General features: G+C 46.1%; 1 protein-coding gene across 7 annotated transcripts in view; it reads left to right on the top strand.

The window, feature by feature from the left end:
* SAMD4A (sterile alpha motif domain containing 4A) overlaps positions 1 to 19,270 on the top strand; it is a 352,931-nt gene that overhangs the window by 147,166 nt on the left and 186,495 nt on the right. For 6 of the 7 annotated variants that reach the window (XR_012507521.1, XR_012507522.1, XR_012507520.1 and 3 more), the window contains exons 4-6: positions 3,939 to 4,202; positions 15,485 to 15,594; positions 17,753 to 17,839. Coding sequence is in view for 2 of the 7 variants with exons in the window: in XM_074365493.1 (XP_074221594.1) it covers positions 3,939 to 4,202; positions 15,485 to 15,594; positions 17,753 to 17,839 (461 nt within the window). In the remaining 5 variants the exon portion in view is untranslated. The remainder of the gene's footprint in view (positions 1 to 3,938; positions 4,203 to 15,484; positions 15,595 to 17,752; positions 17,840 to 19,270) is intronic. The other variant, XM_074365494.1, reaches the window with a different exon arrangement.

Here is a 19,270-nt window from a genome sequence, read left to right as displayed (position 1 = left end):
TGCTTGGAGATGAAAAAGAAATCGTAAGGTTAGTAGAGGTCAGAGAAGCCGGCTGGCCCCAAATGCTGTGACAGAGTTCACTGCCAGATTAGAAGACCCTCTGTATTGTACTGTTTCACAGCTGTAACAAGATTATTTTTAGCTGCTTTTCATATATTTCAACTAGACTTACTCAATATTTATTATTTATCTTTGGTTCACTGGAATTCATAAATGTTCCAAAGGTTATAGCATTCTATTGTCACATGTACGCATACATACATACATATTCATGTGTACATGCCTGAAATTTCCTGTAGAGAGTCCTAAAAATAGAAGTGATATTGACTCTATACTGTACACCACATTAAGTTTTAGCTTCAGTTTTTTTCAAGAGCAAAAGAGTCACAGTTTTGCTCCCCAGGGAGTTTTTAGAGTGAATTCGCCCTGAAACATGCTGTCCCTCCATCCTCAATGTTTCAAAGTCACAAATGCAGTATAAACTCAGGACCTCAACTCTGTGGGAACTTGCCAAGTTCTGATCTGTAGGGAGATATTTTCAAGGTGTACGTCATTCTGCAACATTCGAATCTGACTCTGGGGCAGCTGTAAGCCTGAATGGAGCATTCGCCGTTGTTAGCCCCACAACAGTCAGCGGGGGAGAACATTCAAAGGTCCACCTCTAGCTAGAGCAGTTCTGGGACAGCTCACACAGTGGGAAAAGCTTCTCAGATGTCTGCTCTCACTGCTCCCCTCTCCCTACTCGTAGGGAAAGGAATTTTATGTATTTATTTCTTTGTGCCTGCATGTCCATTCTTCCTCTACTTAACGCCACTTCAGATGTGTCCTTTTGGTTGAAAAGGAAACGGAGCGATGGGACAGCCGTCAGTCCTCTGCCCTGGCCACCTCATTCATGCCACCACTGTGTGGCCTGTTTTATCACACTGTCTGTCCGTGGCGTTTATTATTTCCTTTGCCACTTTCTGCCAAACAAAGTACTCCGGCACACAAAGTCACGCCAAATTTGGCTCTGTGGTCACTATGGCCTCTACCTGAAGACTTGTCTTCACCCCAAAGTGGCACTGTTGGCAGGTCCCCTGTCACCTGCTTCGGTCTCCTTCCCACAGGAAGGTGAGCCTGTCTTGCCCCTGGGCCTCAGTTCCCTTTGGAGAAATGAGGCATTTACTCAGCACTACTTGGCTTTGATTTAGGTGTGGCGTCCAGCCTGGCTTTAAACCCACAGCCCTCTCTGCAAATCGGAAGCTTAGTGTGAGGCATTTTGCTTGGTCACTACAGCAGGTTTGCTCCTAAGGAGACATTTCTGAGTTTGGTACCAGCTGTGGGAAACTATGCTCCAGACAGGGTGGGGCCTTAGGTAGAAAGTCCCTGGGAAAAGGCCCTGGTACCTCAGGTAGAATTGATTTTTTATTAGAGGCAGAGACCAAGTTCATGCCGTATCCCATGTGATTTCAGTCAAGCTCAGGAATATATAAAGAAACGGGTGTAGGTTTCTATGAATAAATCCCTGTAAGTCCCATTAAGTTAGGTAAACATCTAGTGGATTCCTTGGACACTGACAGCCTCCCCAAGGATGCCATCAAAGGGAGGGAGCATGGATTTTAAGAAAACTTTAGGTGGAAAGAAGCAAATTGGCTTCATCTAATAATGGAATTCAACTACTATCTCTGTGTTGTATTATTCTCCACATCCAAAGACAGTGTGACCACTCATGGTTATAGATTCAGGTACCATCCCTAGCCAGGCGGGGTGCTAAGGGTGCCACCAGCTCTGGGCTGTGTGTGTCTCTTTGGCAAGGCCTGTTTTTATGGTTTCAGGCTCACTCTGATCCTGGCTGTGAAGAGCCCCCCCCACCACCATGTCCACTCTGGGCACACGTGGCTGGCACCATTCAGAGCATCCACCAGGTATTCTGAAATGGTCACAGAGGTACCAGAAAGCAAAGACATCTAAGCTGGAGTGTCCCCCACCCAGGGCAGCCCTAAACAATTCTGCCCAAAGTTATATAAATACTTATACAGGGATGAAATGAATTTTCTGGATGTCTGGCATTTCTTCCTATTGGCTTCTCTCTTCATTTTTGCTGCTGCTTCCTTTTTCTTTTTCTTTTTTTCTTTTTCTGCTTTTTTTTTTTTTTTCTCTTTTTCTCTTGCTATTTCTGATCCAACCAGGTAGCAATGCATTTTCCAGGAAGCCTTTTAAAATTGTTTCCTCATTTGTCCATTTAGTGGAAATGCAAGCTGTTTCACCCTGTTAGGATCAAAAAAAAATTTTTTTTGAACAATGTTCCCTTTGCATATTTTGCAGTTAGATGATAATTCCTTGTCTTTGATAGAATCTACCCAAATTAGAAATTTATCAGGTTATAAATACTTAACTCGGCAGCTCCCTTTTCTCTTCTTTTTTTTTTTTTTTTTTTTTGTTAATGAGGTTTCTGGCCCTTCTGTCTGATTGTCCCTCTTTCACACACAAGGCTGCCCTTCTGGCTACAGGAAGCCAAACGGACAACAGAGAGTTCCATGCTCTCGGGGCCTGGTTAACACTAGCTGTCCCTGAGCCGCCTGCCCAAACCACTACTGCCCCAAACACACCTTTTGCAAACACTCAGCCTTTTGGCTGAGTCTTTTATCTTGGGCTCTGGTCTTTATCTTTTTAAGTGGGGGCAAGGGAGTCTGCTGTTCAGGCCTTATGTGGGTGCCGCCCTACCAGAAACGCAGTTTAATAAAAAGCAGAACTTCTTACGTGGGGATGTCAGGTCTGCGGACTGAAAAACACAGAAAGATTAATGCCAGCAGAGCCATGCTAGTCCAAACTTGGGAGAGCAAACACCTCATTGGAGGGGATGGAGCCTGAGATGCAACTTAATGGCTTCCCTGAAAAATGTTTAAAAATGCACGTGGCCCAATTCCATGTTAGTCCTACAGCAGTCAAAATAAACTGGACCTGTCAGGAGCCAGTGCGGAGAGAAGGTTATGAATAGACTTATTTTGTAAAGTTGTCACTTGACACGCCCAGAAAAACCAACCAAGGGTAACGTCGGCTCCCTCAGCGTTGATTTTGGTTAAATCCCTCCCTTGAATGACCTCAATTTAATTTGGCGAGTTATGTGAGTTTTGTTGCTTTTTCCTAGTTTTCTGGAAAAGAAATTAGAAATGGGGGCCGCGCAGATGTTGCCCGCAGTGCGGAAGGGCTGAACATGCTGGTAAAAACCCTTCCCAGTTTACCAAGAGCACCCTTCCGGCTTCTGAATGAAAGCCTTGTTACCTGGAAGTGTTTTCAATATAAAGTTTGGCACTAAGCTGCGAAGCCAAGGGGAAGAATCGGCCCTTTCACACGCAGCTGCCGACCTGTACCCTGAGGTCCGTGTTAGTGCTGGGCCCCTTGCTGAGCCTGCAGCCCCTTCGTAGGTGATAGTCCTCTGAGTCCTGGTTGGAAGGAAGAACCCACTTCTAACTCAGCCCAGCAAAGATCCTCAAGGATGACCAGCCTGCCTCCCCTTCCAGAAGTCCACCCTAATGACATGGGTAATGGGTTTTGTGTGTTTCAAAAAAAAAAATTGTCCAGCACATGTTTGATTCACTCTTGGCAGGTGGCCACTTTGCCAGGCTGTCAAGCTTCATCTGATTTATGACCCTGCAGCTATGAATCCTGTTTCTAGACTTAGAACTAAAACCAGATCCCGACCCACAAAGTCTGAGGCTACATGTGGGCACTAGAGGTGTAGCCTCCTTGGAGAAACTCAACCCACCCAGAGGTACAGACAGCATCCTTTATAACCACCCCGAAGGGAAGGGCCTGGCCAGGCCTGTGTCCAGCCTGCTGCACCCCCTGCTGGAGTGGTCAGTTAGCACCATTGCTCAGGGTTAAGAGGTACTGTGGGTTCTTCTGCAGCCCAGGCTCAAGGGGGGGAATAACCTATTTCATTTTATTTTTTTTTCCAGTTCTCTCAGGCCAGGCACACCACAGCCCTTTGAAACGATCTGTGTCCCTTACCCCACCCATGAATGTGCCAAACCAGCCTCTAGGACATGGATGGATGTCTCATGAGGACTTACGAGCTAGAGGACCCCAGTGCCTCCCATCCGATCATGCCCCCCTGTCTCCACAAAGCAGTGTAGCCTCTTCAGGAAGTGGTGGGAGTGAACACTTAGAAGATCAGACCACTGCTCGTAACACATTCCAAGAAGAAGGTAGTGGTATGAAAGGTGAGTGACTAAACAAGAAACCACTGGGAACAGAGTCTCTCCCTTTATTTGGAGTCAGAAGGGTAAAAGGAGAGGTAGTCAGCGAGGAAGAAGGAGCCCGCCCTGCCCTGGGCTGACGGGTCTGACTCCTCCCTTGCCAAGCTCCAGGGTTGACCACGGCGGAAAGGGCTCGGATTCCCCTTCCAGGGCTTCTTGCCAAAACCTGGGAAGCAGGAACCAGAGCAAGAGAGGTCAACGCCCTCCTTTTTTTTTTTTTTTTCCTTTTCCGAATGCAGTGACCTGCAGACAATTAGATGAGTGGCAGCTGACGGTGATAGCATGCACTGTTTGCGCGGACTTCCCTCCTTGGTCTGCCCTGTTGGCAAAAACGCTGAGCTGCTCCAGCCTTCTACCTCACTGCTTTGGCCAGGGAACCATCAATAATCTAGCAAAACAAACCACAGGATCTTTTTAAAAGTCTCTCTTAGTGTAGAATTGTAGTAGTGCTTCCTTTCTCTCTCCCTTTTCCTTTGATACCCTGAGAAACCTGCAAACCCTTTTCTCTGCATCTGTTTAAGGGACACGAAAAAATACCACCGAGACTCCCTGACAGTGCTTTAAGCGTGATAACAGATTTGCATACAGGTGATAAAGGCCTTTTGTGCAGCACAAATAAATATTCCTACGTTGCGCTGTAAATCTCTCCCTTTCTAAAGATACTCATCAGAAGATAGAGATTTCCAAATTCCCCATGATGGGTTCAAAGAGGATACATGCAATTCTGTATTTTTAGATGCCAGTTGTTCAAGGGCTGGGAAAGCCTTAGGGAAAGATGCTCATCAGAGACACACTAATAACAATTTTAGATGGAAAAGCAAGAACTAGTTGTGCTCCTGGGACTGCGATGCCGAGGGGAGGCTCTGAGAGCACCCTCGTTGCTGACATGAAGCGTCCTGAGGTTGTGCTGTTTTTGATCTTTCCTTTGAAAAGGATCTGTGTTGACATAGGAGGCTGTGTACCAAATCCCCTTCCCACGGCAGAAGCATAGCACAGACAGATGCCCAAGACTGCCCAGTTGCTGGTTGTAAGTGAGCACCGGGCTGAAACATGGAGCCTGTCAGCCAGGTGAAATGAAGCTGCTTCCCTGGAGCAGTTCTTGAACCTTCCTCCCTCTCAGCTACTCAGGCCTGCACTCCACCCCCCCTCCGCCCCCAACTACAGTTGGTGGTGGATAGCATGCTGCTTGCCCAGTGTGCGTAGGATGGGTCTCCATGTTTTCCTCTGGTGATACAAATGGGTCTTTAAAGGTGTTTAACAGGCAGCAAAAACAATGGCTCCTTTTAGCACAGAGGGGATGTATCCTTCTTCCTCTTTCACAGTTGTCGGGGGACTGTGTCATAGTTTTGGAGACTTACCAAAACCCACTGTTGAGTGTATGCTACATGGTGCTGGCTCGGGCAGCTGAGCCCCGGGTGATGGGAGGAGGCCCAGCCGTGCTCCTGGTAAGCCTGGCTGGGCTTCGGGCAGCAGGGCAGCAGAGTATCTGAGGGACCTAGGGGGCTGCAGACAGCGTTGCTCTGGACTATCTTCTTTCCTAGCAAAGTGGAGTGTCTGGATGGATGGTTTCCAAGAAAGTGTATGTGCAGTTCTAATTGGTGACCGCGAGAAGGAGGCCCGGCCCTTGTGTTGAAGGGCGAGGAAGGCCCTGCCTGAAGGCCATTCTCCAGGGTGCAGGCCTCGCCCAGGGGCCGCTGTCTGGTTGCAGGAGCTTCATTATCTTTTCTTTCTTTTTTCCTTTTCCTTTCTTTTCTTTGTTTTCTTTTTCCTTTGTGTTTTGTTTTGAAGCCTTCTTTTTACCTTAGGCATGCTCCAAAGGCAGGTAAAAGTGTGCTCACTGCGTGCTGGTCTCCCGAGGTAAAAAATGAGTAACGAGAGCACATTTTTAAAGAGAAATGAATGAGAGAAAATGGAATAAATGTCCCACCCCTGCTTTAGAATAAAAGCCAAAATATTCCAAAGTTCAAGGGATAGTCCATGTATCAGCTTCTTTTAGAAGCCCTTCCTTTAGAATTGATAAGAACTATCTCCTCAGAGCTGCTCAGTCAGAAAATGATGCAGACAAGACCTTCTACCCAAGATTTTCTTTAGAGGCTCAAGACGTGTGTTCAGAAAACAAGCTATGTGGTGACAGGACTAAACAGGGGACCCTCTTCTAAGTATATCCACTTTCTGCTGACCTAGTGAGCTGTCCTTCTCCCTAAGAATTGCTGTGAGATTCAAAATATAAAGTCCTTAGCAAATTAAATGGCAAAACTAATTTGAAGGAAGAAACATGATAAAATGATGTAGGGTTCACATGTGGAAAAGTATATTTGCGGTGCAGCCTACAGGTCCCGCAGCAGAAATGTCCCGCACCCCAGAGGGTCAACGGCCAGGGTGTGTTCAGCACGCATACCCCTCCCCCACCGTACCTGGCTACATCTTCACTAGAAGCCACCCCTGAGAACTCCTGCCGTCAAGCACTGCTCAGGGTGGCCTCCCAGGAGAGCCCAGGAGAGGCAGCTCTTAACAAGCCTATCCTGAGTATGTCATCTGATTCCTCTGTCCAAGAGCAGACGCCAGTTTAACTTTCCAGGTTAATTCATATTTTTCTGAGAACTGAAATCTGAAATCAAATGAAGTGCTTTTAAAGAGAGCCAGCTCTTCCTCTTGGATTCACATCTCTTCCTTTCTGTGACCCAGCCTTTTGGCAGGAGTCTTCAGCCTTTTAAAGCTACTTTCTGGTCCACCTCATGATGCCATCATCTAATTGCTATTTGTCTAGTTTTTAGACACCCAGTTTACGAGAACAAGAGGGAATCTGTAGTAGAATTTGGGAGAGGTCCAGATCTCCAGGAGCTGTGTGTCAGTCCTCACCCCACACCTTGGGAAAAGAATACAGAATTCCCATAATTAAGCTTAATTTAATGTGAATCCATCCTTCTTGCTAGCAGCTGTGCATACCTTGCTGAGACACTGTGTTCATCCGAGCCTTCCTTTCCATCCAGACAGACAAGCCAGATTTGGCTACACATTGTCCTTTAGGAATGGACCTCATGGGTCAAGAGTGTGAAATAAAGCTCACGGCCCAGCGTTCCTGATCTTTTTATTTTTCACAAACATCAATCTCTCCCTCTTTTTGTCTTGGTGTCAGCGTTCCCTGCCAGGGATTGTCCCTAAGTTCTCTCCCAAGTAGACCAGCTCCTGCTCTCAGAGGATTAACATCATCTGCCTGCTTTGTTTTTCCTTTTATAGTAAATACCCATCCTGAAGGCTTAAGTCAGCTCTGAAGCACAGAGTGGATGTCCCTGTGGGATAGGGATCTCAGACTAGTATCTCGGGCTAAGGGAAGAATGAGACCGGCTACTCAACTAGAAATTAATGAACAGACGTGGAACATTAAACAGGGATATGGACGTTTCCTTTTAATATGCCCCGTGGAGGCTACTGGTTATACAATTTGGACTAAATATGTTGATTATGGTTTCTAAATTCAGTTGTCCTTGTTCTTTGCAAAAGCTTCACGGTGACTTATCCCAGGGGAAGGATTCTCGATTCTAAGTTGGTACTCAGTTATATCCTTCTTTCCCTTGGTATCGTGTGAGTGGAACATCTCTCTTCCCTCTTTGCTCATACAAAGCCTTCCGGCGGCCGAGAGCGGGGAAAAAACATTCCCATCCATCGCAAAAAGGAAAAGGAAATAGAGAACAGAATTTCATTGGTATAAGAAGCACATTTGCCCCTCATATTAGCATCATGTCCTCAGAAATTTTGTATGAACCCCACGCCTAAAGACTTTTCGGAAGGCCAGGGTTGTTGATGAGTGATGTGGCTGTGTACCATGGGAGCAGAGACAAGGGAAGAAAGACTGATTGACAGGTTTCATTTTTGTCCTCATCAAGTCAGTTGACTTTCTTGAGCACTTGCTGAGAGAGGCTTTGGCCTAGTTACTGGGGAGACAGAGGTGAAGGAGATGATTCCTGCATCAAGGGACTCACTATCGCATGAGCAACAAACAGGTCCCTGATGCACCTGCACAGCTGTGAAAACATCTTGTCTTGGATGGAGACTTCCCCTGGGTCAAGGCCGGTACCAACGAGGGCCCTAATTCAAAGTGGAGGGAAGTCAAGGAAAGTTCCTGAAGGGGACGAGGCCTGGAGCTCAAACTCAGAACATGACTCCAGGTTAGCCAAATATACAAGGTGTGGGAAGGGCATTCTATGCGGAAGGAACAGTATGCGTCAAAGCATGGTGATGAGACAGCTTGACCAATTACATCCTATGGCTAGAGTGTTAAGGGCACGTGGGAACAAAGTCTGGAGAGGGAAAAGCTGGATGGTAGGCTTTGCAAAAGATTTGGGCTTTCATCTTGACATTGAAGGTATTTAGTAGCAGAATGACCTGCTTAGATTTGCACATTAGAAACAGGCCTGAGGCAGAAATGTGGGAGACATATCAATCAGAGCAGTTACAGGGGACTCTGGATTTGGAAGCCAGCTAAAAGGTGGGGGTGCGTCAGTAACTGAGTAGGAAGTTGAAGTTGGACCAAGCCAAGCAAGGGAGAAGAAGGAGTGTGTTCGTGGGGGTTTCATAAGATAGATTTGAGAGTGCTCTCAATTGAATGTGCCCTAATTGAAGGTAGACAGTGATGGAGCAGGAAGGATTTAGGACAATGCCAAGGTTTTTGCCTGGGACATCTGGTAGCCCATGGTGTCATCTATAGCAAAGAATAAATAGGAAAAGAAACAGGCTGAGGAGGGGACAGCATGGGGCAGGCTGAGTGTGGGAACCTTTAGAAGATTCCAGTGGAGGTGTGCCAGCCAGGACCACAGTGCACCATGCTGTCCCCTGGCCCAACCTCCCTAAGAGCCCTGGGTCCTCTCCTCACCTGCACCATTTAAGCATCCAGCCTGCCCATGATAAGTTCATGTGGGGGATTCACTAGACTCGTGGCTGGTAAGACCTTGGAGATTTGGGCTCCTAAGAGTGAGAAGCTCCGTGACACTTTTGCTGCGGTTGTTGGTGTGAAAGGGGTAGAGATGGGGGCTCTGTTTCTCTTGATAAGAACTTCAGCCTCACCATTACAGATTAATGTTGGCGGGTATACTTACCAGGTGTGGCATTATGATAGTACAAAAATATAGGGGTAATTGAAACTTACATTTGTAAATTGTCGTGATAAAGGTAAAAAAAGAAATCTTTGGGTTCAGTAACCTTGATAGAAACACAGCAATTAAGAGCAGAGGGGGACCAGTGACTGTGAAAATAGGCTGTTTTTCTTTTCTAAGGAGTCCTTCTTAGATGAAATTTATGTCAGTTTTTTCTCTGTAGCAAAGGAAATATATTGCCTATTCTGAAATAGCTGGTTTGGGGTTTTGAGTTGTTTTTGAGATGTAGACCTTGAACTTCTGCCTGTCTTAGAATGAGAGTAGGGGGGGAAAATTGAGAAGAGTGATTTTTTTTTTTAAGACAGAGGAACTCATCAGAAACCTTTGTAAGAAAGGTTATGAATGCAGCATTTCTGAGGGTCATAAGGGTGTGAGTGACAGAGTGGGAGTGACACAGCCTCATGGGTGGCTGGGACACTTTTCAGCATGCCTGTCATGGGAACAAGTTACTATTTTCTGAATGCTGACTTTCTAGACGCTGTCTCGAATTCATCTAACTTAAAGGCCAGGACTTAGTAAATTCACTTTACTTTCTTTATTCCCAAATGCCAACTTATGACCTGTGTGGATAGGTCCTAATGGGCTCAACTTGTGCTCCATCTTATAGGCTGAGGAGCCCTGATGTCTTTGAAAAGCAAATCCCCAGGATTCCCCCAAAATGTAAAGGTCATGAAACTTATAGCCGCTGTTCCTTACCAACCATGTGTCTTCACTGAAGTGCTTTAAGGACCGTGCAGGCATGTGGAGGGCATCTTTCGATGTGGAACCTAGCCGCTGTTGAAGGATGCAAAGCAGGCTGAGCTGCACACCACTTATGGATGTCACAGCTGCTGGCAACTGCGAGACATTTAGTCCCGCTGTTTGTATCGAACCGTTCTGAGTATTTTACCCAAACTCGGCCATCTCTGTGCCTTCCGAGACCCATACATGCTCCCCACAAGTGTGGAAACCCTCCCGGAGGTTACCATGGACACATCCCAGGATGGACAAGGGAGCATGCCCTCAGCTCCACCGGGACCAGAGACCAAGGTGCCTTCTTTCTTTTGCTCAGAGGCTGGAACAGAATTGGGTTGTTCATTCCACTCTGGCCAAAAATAAAGACAGCCTTCAGTCATCTTGATAGTGCTGCTAGACTTCGGTTCTTCATTTTCCAAAGGCGTGTTTTCCTTTTCACTTCAACACTGAAGAGTTAGTCCCTGCTCCCTCCTAAGTTGGCTCCTCTCTCCTTCAAAGACCAGGGAGGCCATTATATCTTGGAGATAGAGAGTTGTTTGAAGTCAGCATGGCTCTCCGTGGTGAACGGGAGCTGCTCTTCCATCCACGGGTACCGGGAGCACCACAGGTGAAGCTTCTCGTGGAAAATGAGGCTGTTCATGTTTTATGGTTCTCTCTCCAGGTTCTCTCTTCCATGCCTGACTCCCCGCCCTTTACATCACTTTCCATATATGGGCTCTTCTGCATTATTGTTTCCAGCTTTCTCTCTTGTAGGGCCTCCTTGTTTGTGGGGCAGGTGCTGCATGGCCTGTTGACCTGCATAGTATTGGTAGCCATTCCAGCAGCAGGCACTTGAGAAAAACAACCCACGTTCTAATTGGAGCCCAGCTTCTGTGTGAGCTGTTGTCTGCCCCACAAAACCTCTCTGTGGCTGACTTATCCAAGCTCCAACCATTAAATAGAAACCAGCATGATTGGAAACTTGATCCTATCAGTAAAGATCAACAGGTGGACATAGAGCATATAAAAGATGGGTGAGAGTGGAAAGTGGCCACAAGAAGATCAGCCACTGTGGACTGCAGCAGGACCCAGAGGAGCTTCATGAGGAAGGACCCTGGGGCACGGGGACCCACCATCTGTGCATGGATGGGGCTACTTTCTCCCAGAAGCCTCCAGCCCACCCTTGGCCTTTCTCTCTTCAGTTTCCTTCAAGGGCTTCTCTTCCCACATCTTCCCCTAAAAGCCTGGTGCTCCTGGGGGTCCGCCTTGGCTCTCCCCTCTTCCCAGTCCATGCTCTCTCCCTGAGTGAGCTCACCCACTTCTGCAGCTAAAACAGCCATGTGCTTCTGACAAAGCAAGTGGTTCTCCCGCTCAAACCCCTCTTCAGAGACCTTGACCACTTGATTTCTCCACCTGGATGGCTCCAAGGTGAGGACACTCAGCCTGCCTCAAGTAGAGTTCACCACCTCTCTCTTCTCACCCCACACCTGCTGCCCCTCTGTATCTTTTCACCAAACTTGAATCAGGGGATCCTCTTGGGCTCCTTTCTCTTCCTCTCTTTTCTTCCTTGAGCTTCAAGTGCTGTCAGTTAAGAGGATGTCAGCTCTCCTCCTCTGCCACTCCCTCCCAAGCCATCTCCAAGGGCTTGGACTCATCTCCTAGCCTCCACTCCCACATCCTCCAGTCCAGCCTTGACGTTGACAGCTGTCATCTTTCTCACATCCTCATCAGACTGTGCCACCACTCCTCAGACTTCAACAATTCCTCGTCACCCGAGATGAGCTCAACCCTCCTTGTTTCAGCATTACAAATCCGTCACCCCGCCCCCACCTTATTGCCCCACCGTGTTTCTAAGCTATTCTCTGGCTTTCACCCAAGTCTTTGCTTGGTCCAGAATGCTCTCAGCTCTGTGCTTTGTTTATACACTTTTCCTGCTTCCTGAGATGGCTTCCTCCTCGTGGTCTGCCCAGTGACTACAGGACTAATGCTACTGTGAAGCTATCCCTCACTCCCTAAGGCAAACCAAAAATGCCCACCCCACCCCCTGGAACTTTGAGTAGACTTAGCACTTTCCCTGCAAATTTTATGATTTTTTTGAGGCAGCCATTCTTTCTAGATTAAAAGTTCCTTGATGGCAGGGACATGCCTGGCATTCAATAAATGTTGAGTGAGCAATTATTAGGATGCCTACACTTGGCAAGAAAATCAGCCCCAGTATATAGTAAAAACATCTTTATCTTTCTCACACTGCATAAGAGAGTGACTTTCTAGTCTGAGACCTCCGTCGGCTTATCCATCAGAAACAGCCCAGATAACGCTAAACTGCTGTGTGCCAGTCAGAGGCAGGAGCCCAGGAGGCATGCATGCTTTCAATCACATATCCGCTGCTCTGAGGAACACCCCTGTGTGTCTGTGTCTCCAAGCCATAGCCACAGCTTTGAAGAATAAGAGAAGAAGGTCTGAGGTTATGTCAGCTGGTTCTCAGCTTTGCATCCAACCATGTAGCATCTGGACCATGGGAAATTATCTGAGCTTCTAGTTAGAATTTGTCCCTGGCCATCGTCTTACAGAATCTAGCATCCAAGTCATTGGAATTCCTGGCTTGGGAGAAGTGAATTGGTCCAGGGACTCAGTTGTCTGGTTTGTTTCCCTCTTAGTGGAGTTTTGTTTTAATCCTTGGCAAAGGAAAGTGCCTTGCCACCAACAGGGGATGAAAGTTTAGTAGGCTACTTTCTTAAGAACTGGGATTTCCTCTTCTTTGTTCATCGGTTTACGTTACAGGGGGAGATGGCACGTGGCACTGAGCTAGGCACTGAGATGCTGGCTTCAGGACTGGGGTCAACGTGCCTGCCCAAGGGACATACGGCCAAGGAAAGCCTGTGTTTCCCGGGAACATATCTGGAAATAACTCTTCAGGAAGGCCTCGCTCACCATGTTCTGAAGTTGTGTAGGAGCCTTTTCTAGGAAAGCGATTCCCAGTGACCTGCATTTTGACTAAATGAGCAAAGCAGGCTCTTCCATCCTTCTCACCAGGGCAGTTCTTGTCGTCAAAAATACTTTCATAGACAGGAACGAGCACTGATTGGACTGAGACGTGCCAAGCCAAGATTTGCACCCCACTCTGCCCCATTCTTAAAACACCATGTTGTCACCTTGGCTTATAAAGCACCCAGTTAGCAACGTGATTTAGTAGCTCAGGATTCTGTCTGTTTCATCATCAGTGGATTTTGTGTGATTAAGCTGTAGGGCACCCAGTGAAGATTTAGCCCAATGAGGTGGCTCCATCCTCTTTTGTGACAGATTGTGCCCAAGCGTGGCATTGGGTTACCCATGCTTCTCTGAATCATGATCACTGAGTTGTCTGAGCAGCTACTTGGGATTTTCAAAGATGTAAACAGCAAACGTGAAACCTGGTGACAAAGCAGAAACATGCCGGTGGCCTAAAAATTGGAACAGTATTTATTTGCTGCTCACTCTGTGGAAGTATTAGCATTGTTTTAACAGCAACAGAAACCTGGTGGAGAATAAAATCTGACCAAGTGGCTCCAGGATGTCGCAGGAGGGAAGCGGATGTCCTGGGCTCTTGATCTAACCATAGTTTGAGTTGAGGAGGATGGAAGGGGTTGGTACTGTGTGCCTGGGGAAGCCCTGTCTCTTTGTGGTTAATGATGGTCCCAGAGGGATTCTCCGCTTGTCACAGTAGAATTAAGGGTCTCCATGTACAGAATCTTGCCTGAGATGACTGAGTCTGTTCTTAAAATGCCATTGGATATCCAATCCTGTTTCTCCAGAAATTCTTCTTCTTTGGCCTTGACATGTCTGCAGATCAAGGAGTAACCTCACCAGGCCCACTCTCCCCTCCTGTATCTTTGAGTTTCAGGTGACCATCTCATACCCACGTTCCCTAAACCTAGGTTCCACTCACCCAGGAGGCAGGGCCTGATTTCAGAGTGAGCCAGGCCTCTTTAGTCAATCCCAGTTAACTACTCTAAACATTGAAACATTGGAAGCTTCTCACTTATTTTGTAGTGTTTGTGATCTCTGTCAGTGCCTCAGATTTATAAAGCACTTAGCAATAGACAGTCTCTTGCAATCAACACGTTTACTAATAGATAATAATTCATAGAAAACATGAGTAACATTTGTCCAGTGCTTCAGCATTTCTAACGACTCTGCAGTCACTGCTTATTCTTATTCAGCCCTCCCATTGATGGTGGGCTATCTGGTCCTCATTTTACAAAAAGTTGATACAATGCAGGAAAAATCTGGAAACCTGGCAGCCTGGTTCTAGTCCCCATTTTACTACGTACTTGCCCTATGATCTAGATTTAATGACTTAATTTTGCCCTCTGTACTATAAGTCAGGGGTGAGGGAAGATGATTCTAGAGACTTCTCAAAGATCCTCTGACAGCTCAAAACTCTGAGTTAAAAGAGCATGGTCAAGAGCTTTGTTTTAGTTGTATTTAGCAAGGTGGTAATTCTCCTGTGGATCTTCAGTACAGTTACTATTTAATTTTCCTAATTCTAGAATCCCAAACTTGGGACTCATCTGAGGTGTGCTTTGGAATTCCCATTGTCCCATAGCTTAGCCCATCTTTGGACCTTTCAGGTCCTGATAGGTGGTTGACATTCAACAGTAAGGTCAAAGACACATGCATCCAGATGTATGCCTTAGTTTGGAGCAATGACCAGGGTACGGACACACATACACACATGAGTGATGATTTTGGAGTCCAGGATGCCCATATTCCCACAGGGGTCTAGGAAGGCAGAAGAAAAGTCAAGCTAAGAATGGCAGCAAGTCTACCCATGGGGTTCTACTGCCACCCAGGTTTTTCCTATCACTGCAGAATTGGCAGAAACAGCATATGGATATCTGCATTAAACCTAGAAAGAAATTATCTTTAGGATGAAGACTGATCACATTTCGTTTAACATTCTAAGTCAGTTCTTTCCAAATCAACAGTGAAGTAGTCTGGCTAAAGCAGTGACTCCTTGCCCTTTTTGGGGTCATGAACCCCTTTGAGAATCTTATGGAATCTATGGATGACACTCTGTGCAGAAAACTACCCTTATATTCACAAATTGGGATGTAATTTTAGAAAATTCCTGTATGCTCTGAAGCGCATGGACCCCAAGTTAGCAATCCCCTGGTGTACAGTAGAGTGAGGAAGCCCAACAGTGGGAATATCAGAACTAGACCAAGACTTCGAAGTCCATAATTTGCTGCCAAAGTTGAGCAAGTAGTAACATAAAGGTATTTTTTTCTTTTTTTTTTCCTCTGACCACCAACTTCTTCCCCTCTCTCCCCACATCCCTTGTCGTCTCCCCCCTTTCCCTCTCAACTTCTCTCCCCATCTCTCGCACATCTTGCACCACAGATGTTCCAGCCTGGTTAAAGAGCCTCCGCCTGCACAAGTATGCCGCGCTTTTCTCCCAGATGACCTACGAGGAGATGATGGCCCTCACTGAGTGCCAGCTAGAGGCTCAGGTGCGTGCTCACCTGACCATTCCCGAGAAGGTGCCCCAGGGAGAGCCTGAAATTCAAGTTCAAAATAGACTTTGTTTGGACCCATACCTATACCCACCTGGTAGCTCGCCTTGTTCAAGGACTGCCAGGTGCTGGCCAGCATAGCATGGTGATAGAGGCCTTCAGGGTCTAGTAGGAGTTGGAAGACGAGCAGGTAACCCCAGGGCAAATGAGAGTGAGACAGAGTGTTACACAAAGGGTACGTTCACTCTCCAAGTTCAAGGTTGCTAGGGAGGCATCAGGTCATCAGAAGAAGTAACACTGACTGAGACCTCAAAGTCTGTGTCCCTGCATTTGTTTTCCTTGTCCCCTCCCTTCTTCAGCCAGGCCAGGGCTTGTTTGTGGGATGACAGATTGGCTGTCTTTAGTCCAGTCTGGTTACAAACCAGCTAACTTCTAGTAGTTAGCAGAAGCACCAGGTCCTATCTCAGATCTTCCCCAACACTTGTCCAGAAACATGTTCAGACTGATCTTAGTTGAAATGGGCAGAGTTATACAAAATATTGCCACCTTACCACCTTGAGTAACACGGGACAGGCATTAAGAATGGGTTTCCCCAGGGCTCAGATGTCAGTTCCTTTCTGTGTGCCCTAAGAGGACAAAATTCCTCCTTCCTTCTGTGGAGGCCAAAGTCCAGGCCAGTCAACAGAACCCCTGAAACTAAGCATGTTTCCTTCCATGCTGTGCTCGAGTAAATAGATCTGACCGATGTCTTTGTTTCCCTTGTTTAAAATGCTATTTGCATGTTTTAAATTGACCTCAGTTTCCTTTGAGTGGTGTTCTGAGAATTAATGGTCTGAAGGACTATTAGTATTTCCCCTGCAGGAAGAGGAGATGGTACCATTTGGGGTACCGGCTGGTCTGGACCCCCACCTCCCAGCAGATGGCTGGTTTCCCATTGCATATTCAGCGCCCGCAGTTAACCTCTGCAGGCCTGGCTGAATACCGGTATTGAGATGTAATGAGACAAAGCCCAAAGCCACTGCACGATCTCAGAGAATGAAAGGCCCTCCTTTCAACCTCCGAACACTTCTCCCACCGCTGTTTGGATCTCGATCGCTCCTTGAGATCCCCAGGATGGGTGAGAACTGCTTCTAAGAGCATTCTTATGTTTGGGTCAGAGTTGAGAAAAAAAAATCTCAGTCATCAGTTGTTCAACTTGAGGGGAAAAAAGAAGAAGAAAGAATTGACACAGAGGGCAAAGCCAGAGGCCAGAGTAATTTAATTCCCTTGAACCCGAAGCCAAGGCCAGACAGAAACAGGATCTCGAAGATTGGCTTCCGAAGTCACTTGAGTCTTAATTTTCCTAAGGAAAGGAGGTATCTCTGGTGTTCCCATCTTTACCTTCTTTAAAAGAAATTTTAGGAATATGTGCAAGAAGTCACCGGAAGTTTGTATTAGAGACCTGATTTGAGAAAGAACCTTCTAGTTGGAATTTGCAATTTCTCTAGTCAATAAACCTTTAACTAAATCCTTGGGCTCACCACTGCTACACAGTTTTAAGAAGATAAAATCCATAACCCTAACTGTGAATCCTAAGCCTGTACCTCAAGTGATGCCTGAATTACAGGTTTAAACTCTTCTCTATTCTGGTTTTCCTTATGGAGACCTAAGAGGGGCTGAGAACCGACAAAACCACCCTATGTTGTGTGACACCAGGTGAGAATGGTACTAGACTTGATGTCTTCTCAAGATGGGTAAACATAGGAAAGCTTTGAGGAAGCAATGGATATCTGTATGGGGTTGGAACCTTCACAGAAACTGGGAGGGACTGAAATGATGAAACCTGGACACAAGGAATCCATGTGTGAGTTAAAAATGATCTTTTAATACTGAAGAAATTTCATGCTAGGTGGGATAACTGGCTGTTCCCGCCTTGTCTCTCTCTCTCCTGAAGGTCATAGCCAAAAGACACAGGCAAACGTGTAGCCAGATAGAGTTAAAATATTTAGTTAGAAGAGGTTGATGACAATGGAGTTGAAGAGAGAGACAAATGGATATTTACTAGTCTGCAAACATGTGAGAACCCGGAAGACAGTAAAATACTAAATAGCTTCCAAGAATCTCTAAGCTGATGCTCAAAAATATGTTTTTAAATTTAACTTTTACTTCATTACAGAATGTTACCAAAGGTGCAAGACACAAAATTGTCATCAGTATTCAGAAGCTCAAAGAGAGACAAAACCTCCTGAAGTCTTTGGAAAGGGTAAGTTATCTCCGGGTGACAGACCATTTCCACCTTCATTGTGGGAAAATGGACCAAAGGAAATTCTCAATTTAAAGTGTCATTGGCAGCCCTTCTAGAGAATATCACGCTGTTTCCTTATCAAAGTCAGAAAAAAAAATGAAATGATCTTGAAGTGGAGTTTCCTGCTTATTACGTGTTTCCATGTAGCCTGATCGCTGAGATGGACTGACTGGCTCCCTGGGTCCAGGCATCCCATGACTGGCCATCCCAGAGCTCTGAGAAAGTTCCCTTCTGCCACTCATACATTTGTAGAGATTAGGGAGGTGTTCAACCCGCAAGGAGGCTGAAATCTTGACAAATCAGTGTAGGGAATCTGCAGGTGCAACTCATTCCTGCTGTCCACTCAGGAAAGGAGCTGGTTTTGAGAAAAGCTGCTCCCAGAGCGGCAAACACCAACAGGAAAACTGCAGGCTTTAACAGAGAGGCACAAAATCATTTGGCAGGTGAACAGAGTAGGCTCTTGAGGGAATAATTTCAGGCTTTAACGTAACAGAATGGGTCCCTATAACTCTGATAGGAACCATCCCAGAAATGCAAAATGCTGAAAAATAGTTTATTCCATTGTTAAAAGCAGTTCATCAGCTGCTACCATCCCTTTTTGTTTGCTCCCTAAGCACCTTCTCTTCCTGTCTTTGTATCTGGATGTCACCCTGGTAGCGAGGTCATTTTTAGGAATTGGCGACTTTATGACTTCATCTGAGGTCCAAAGGAGAACAGGCCTTGGTCCACACACAAGTGAGCCGGTGCTGCCTCTGCCCAGCGTGGGGACTCTTGTGCATTACTGTCAGGAGGCGGTTGGGAGTGGTGGGTGGGAAGCCCAGTAGGTATGTGCTGCCTAGAGAGTGTGAATTGTAACATCTTCCAGTGATACCGGGGTTCCTTTGGAAGGCAGCAAAGTATTGAGGCAGGTGAAGCTAAAAGCAAGTTTTGTGAGCACATAAACATTTTAATGTAGTAGGATTTTTTTAACTTATTGATAAAGATGCATGTGAATACGTTTACATACAACATATAAAATTATACTTGATGTATATCATATAAAATATAAAGTAATTTATAGAATGTGCATCTATCACTTTACAAGGAGGGTGGCTTTTAAAACATCTGGATGGAGAGACAGAGGCTACTCATAGGCACCTGTGTATGAAAAGCCCATTCTTATTTAAAGTGAATCACAAACGACAAGTAACCTATCCAACAGAACCTGAGGTTATTATTGTTCTTAATTTTATGCCAACTCCTTTACCAGGCAGCTTGTCTAACAGGATGACTATTGCCATTTTTATATAAGAAACAGTTCTTTTTGGGGGAGCATTCAAAAGGCCAATTTTCTCCTTAAAATTTTCTCCTTTCACACACTCCTCTGTTAAAAGTACAGAAAACATTTCG

The sequence above is a fragment of the Camelus bactrianus genome, chromosome 6 (genome assembly GCF_048773025.1).
Source record: "Camelus bactrianus isolate YW-2024 breed Bactrian camel chromosome 6, ASM4877302v1, whole genome shotgun sequence".
Classification (NCBI taxonomy): Eukaryota; Metazoa; Chordata; class Mammalia; order Artiodactyla; family Camelidae; genus Camelus; species Camelus bactrianus.
This window is presented reverse-complemented; position numbering and strand designations above follow the sequence as displayed.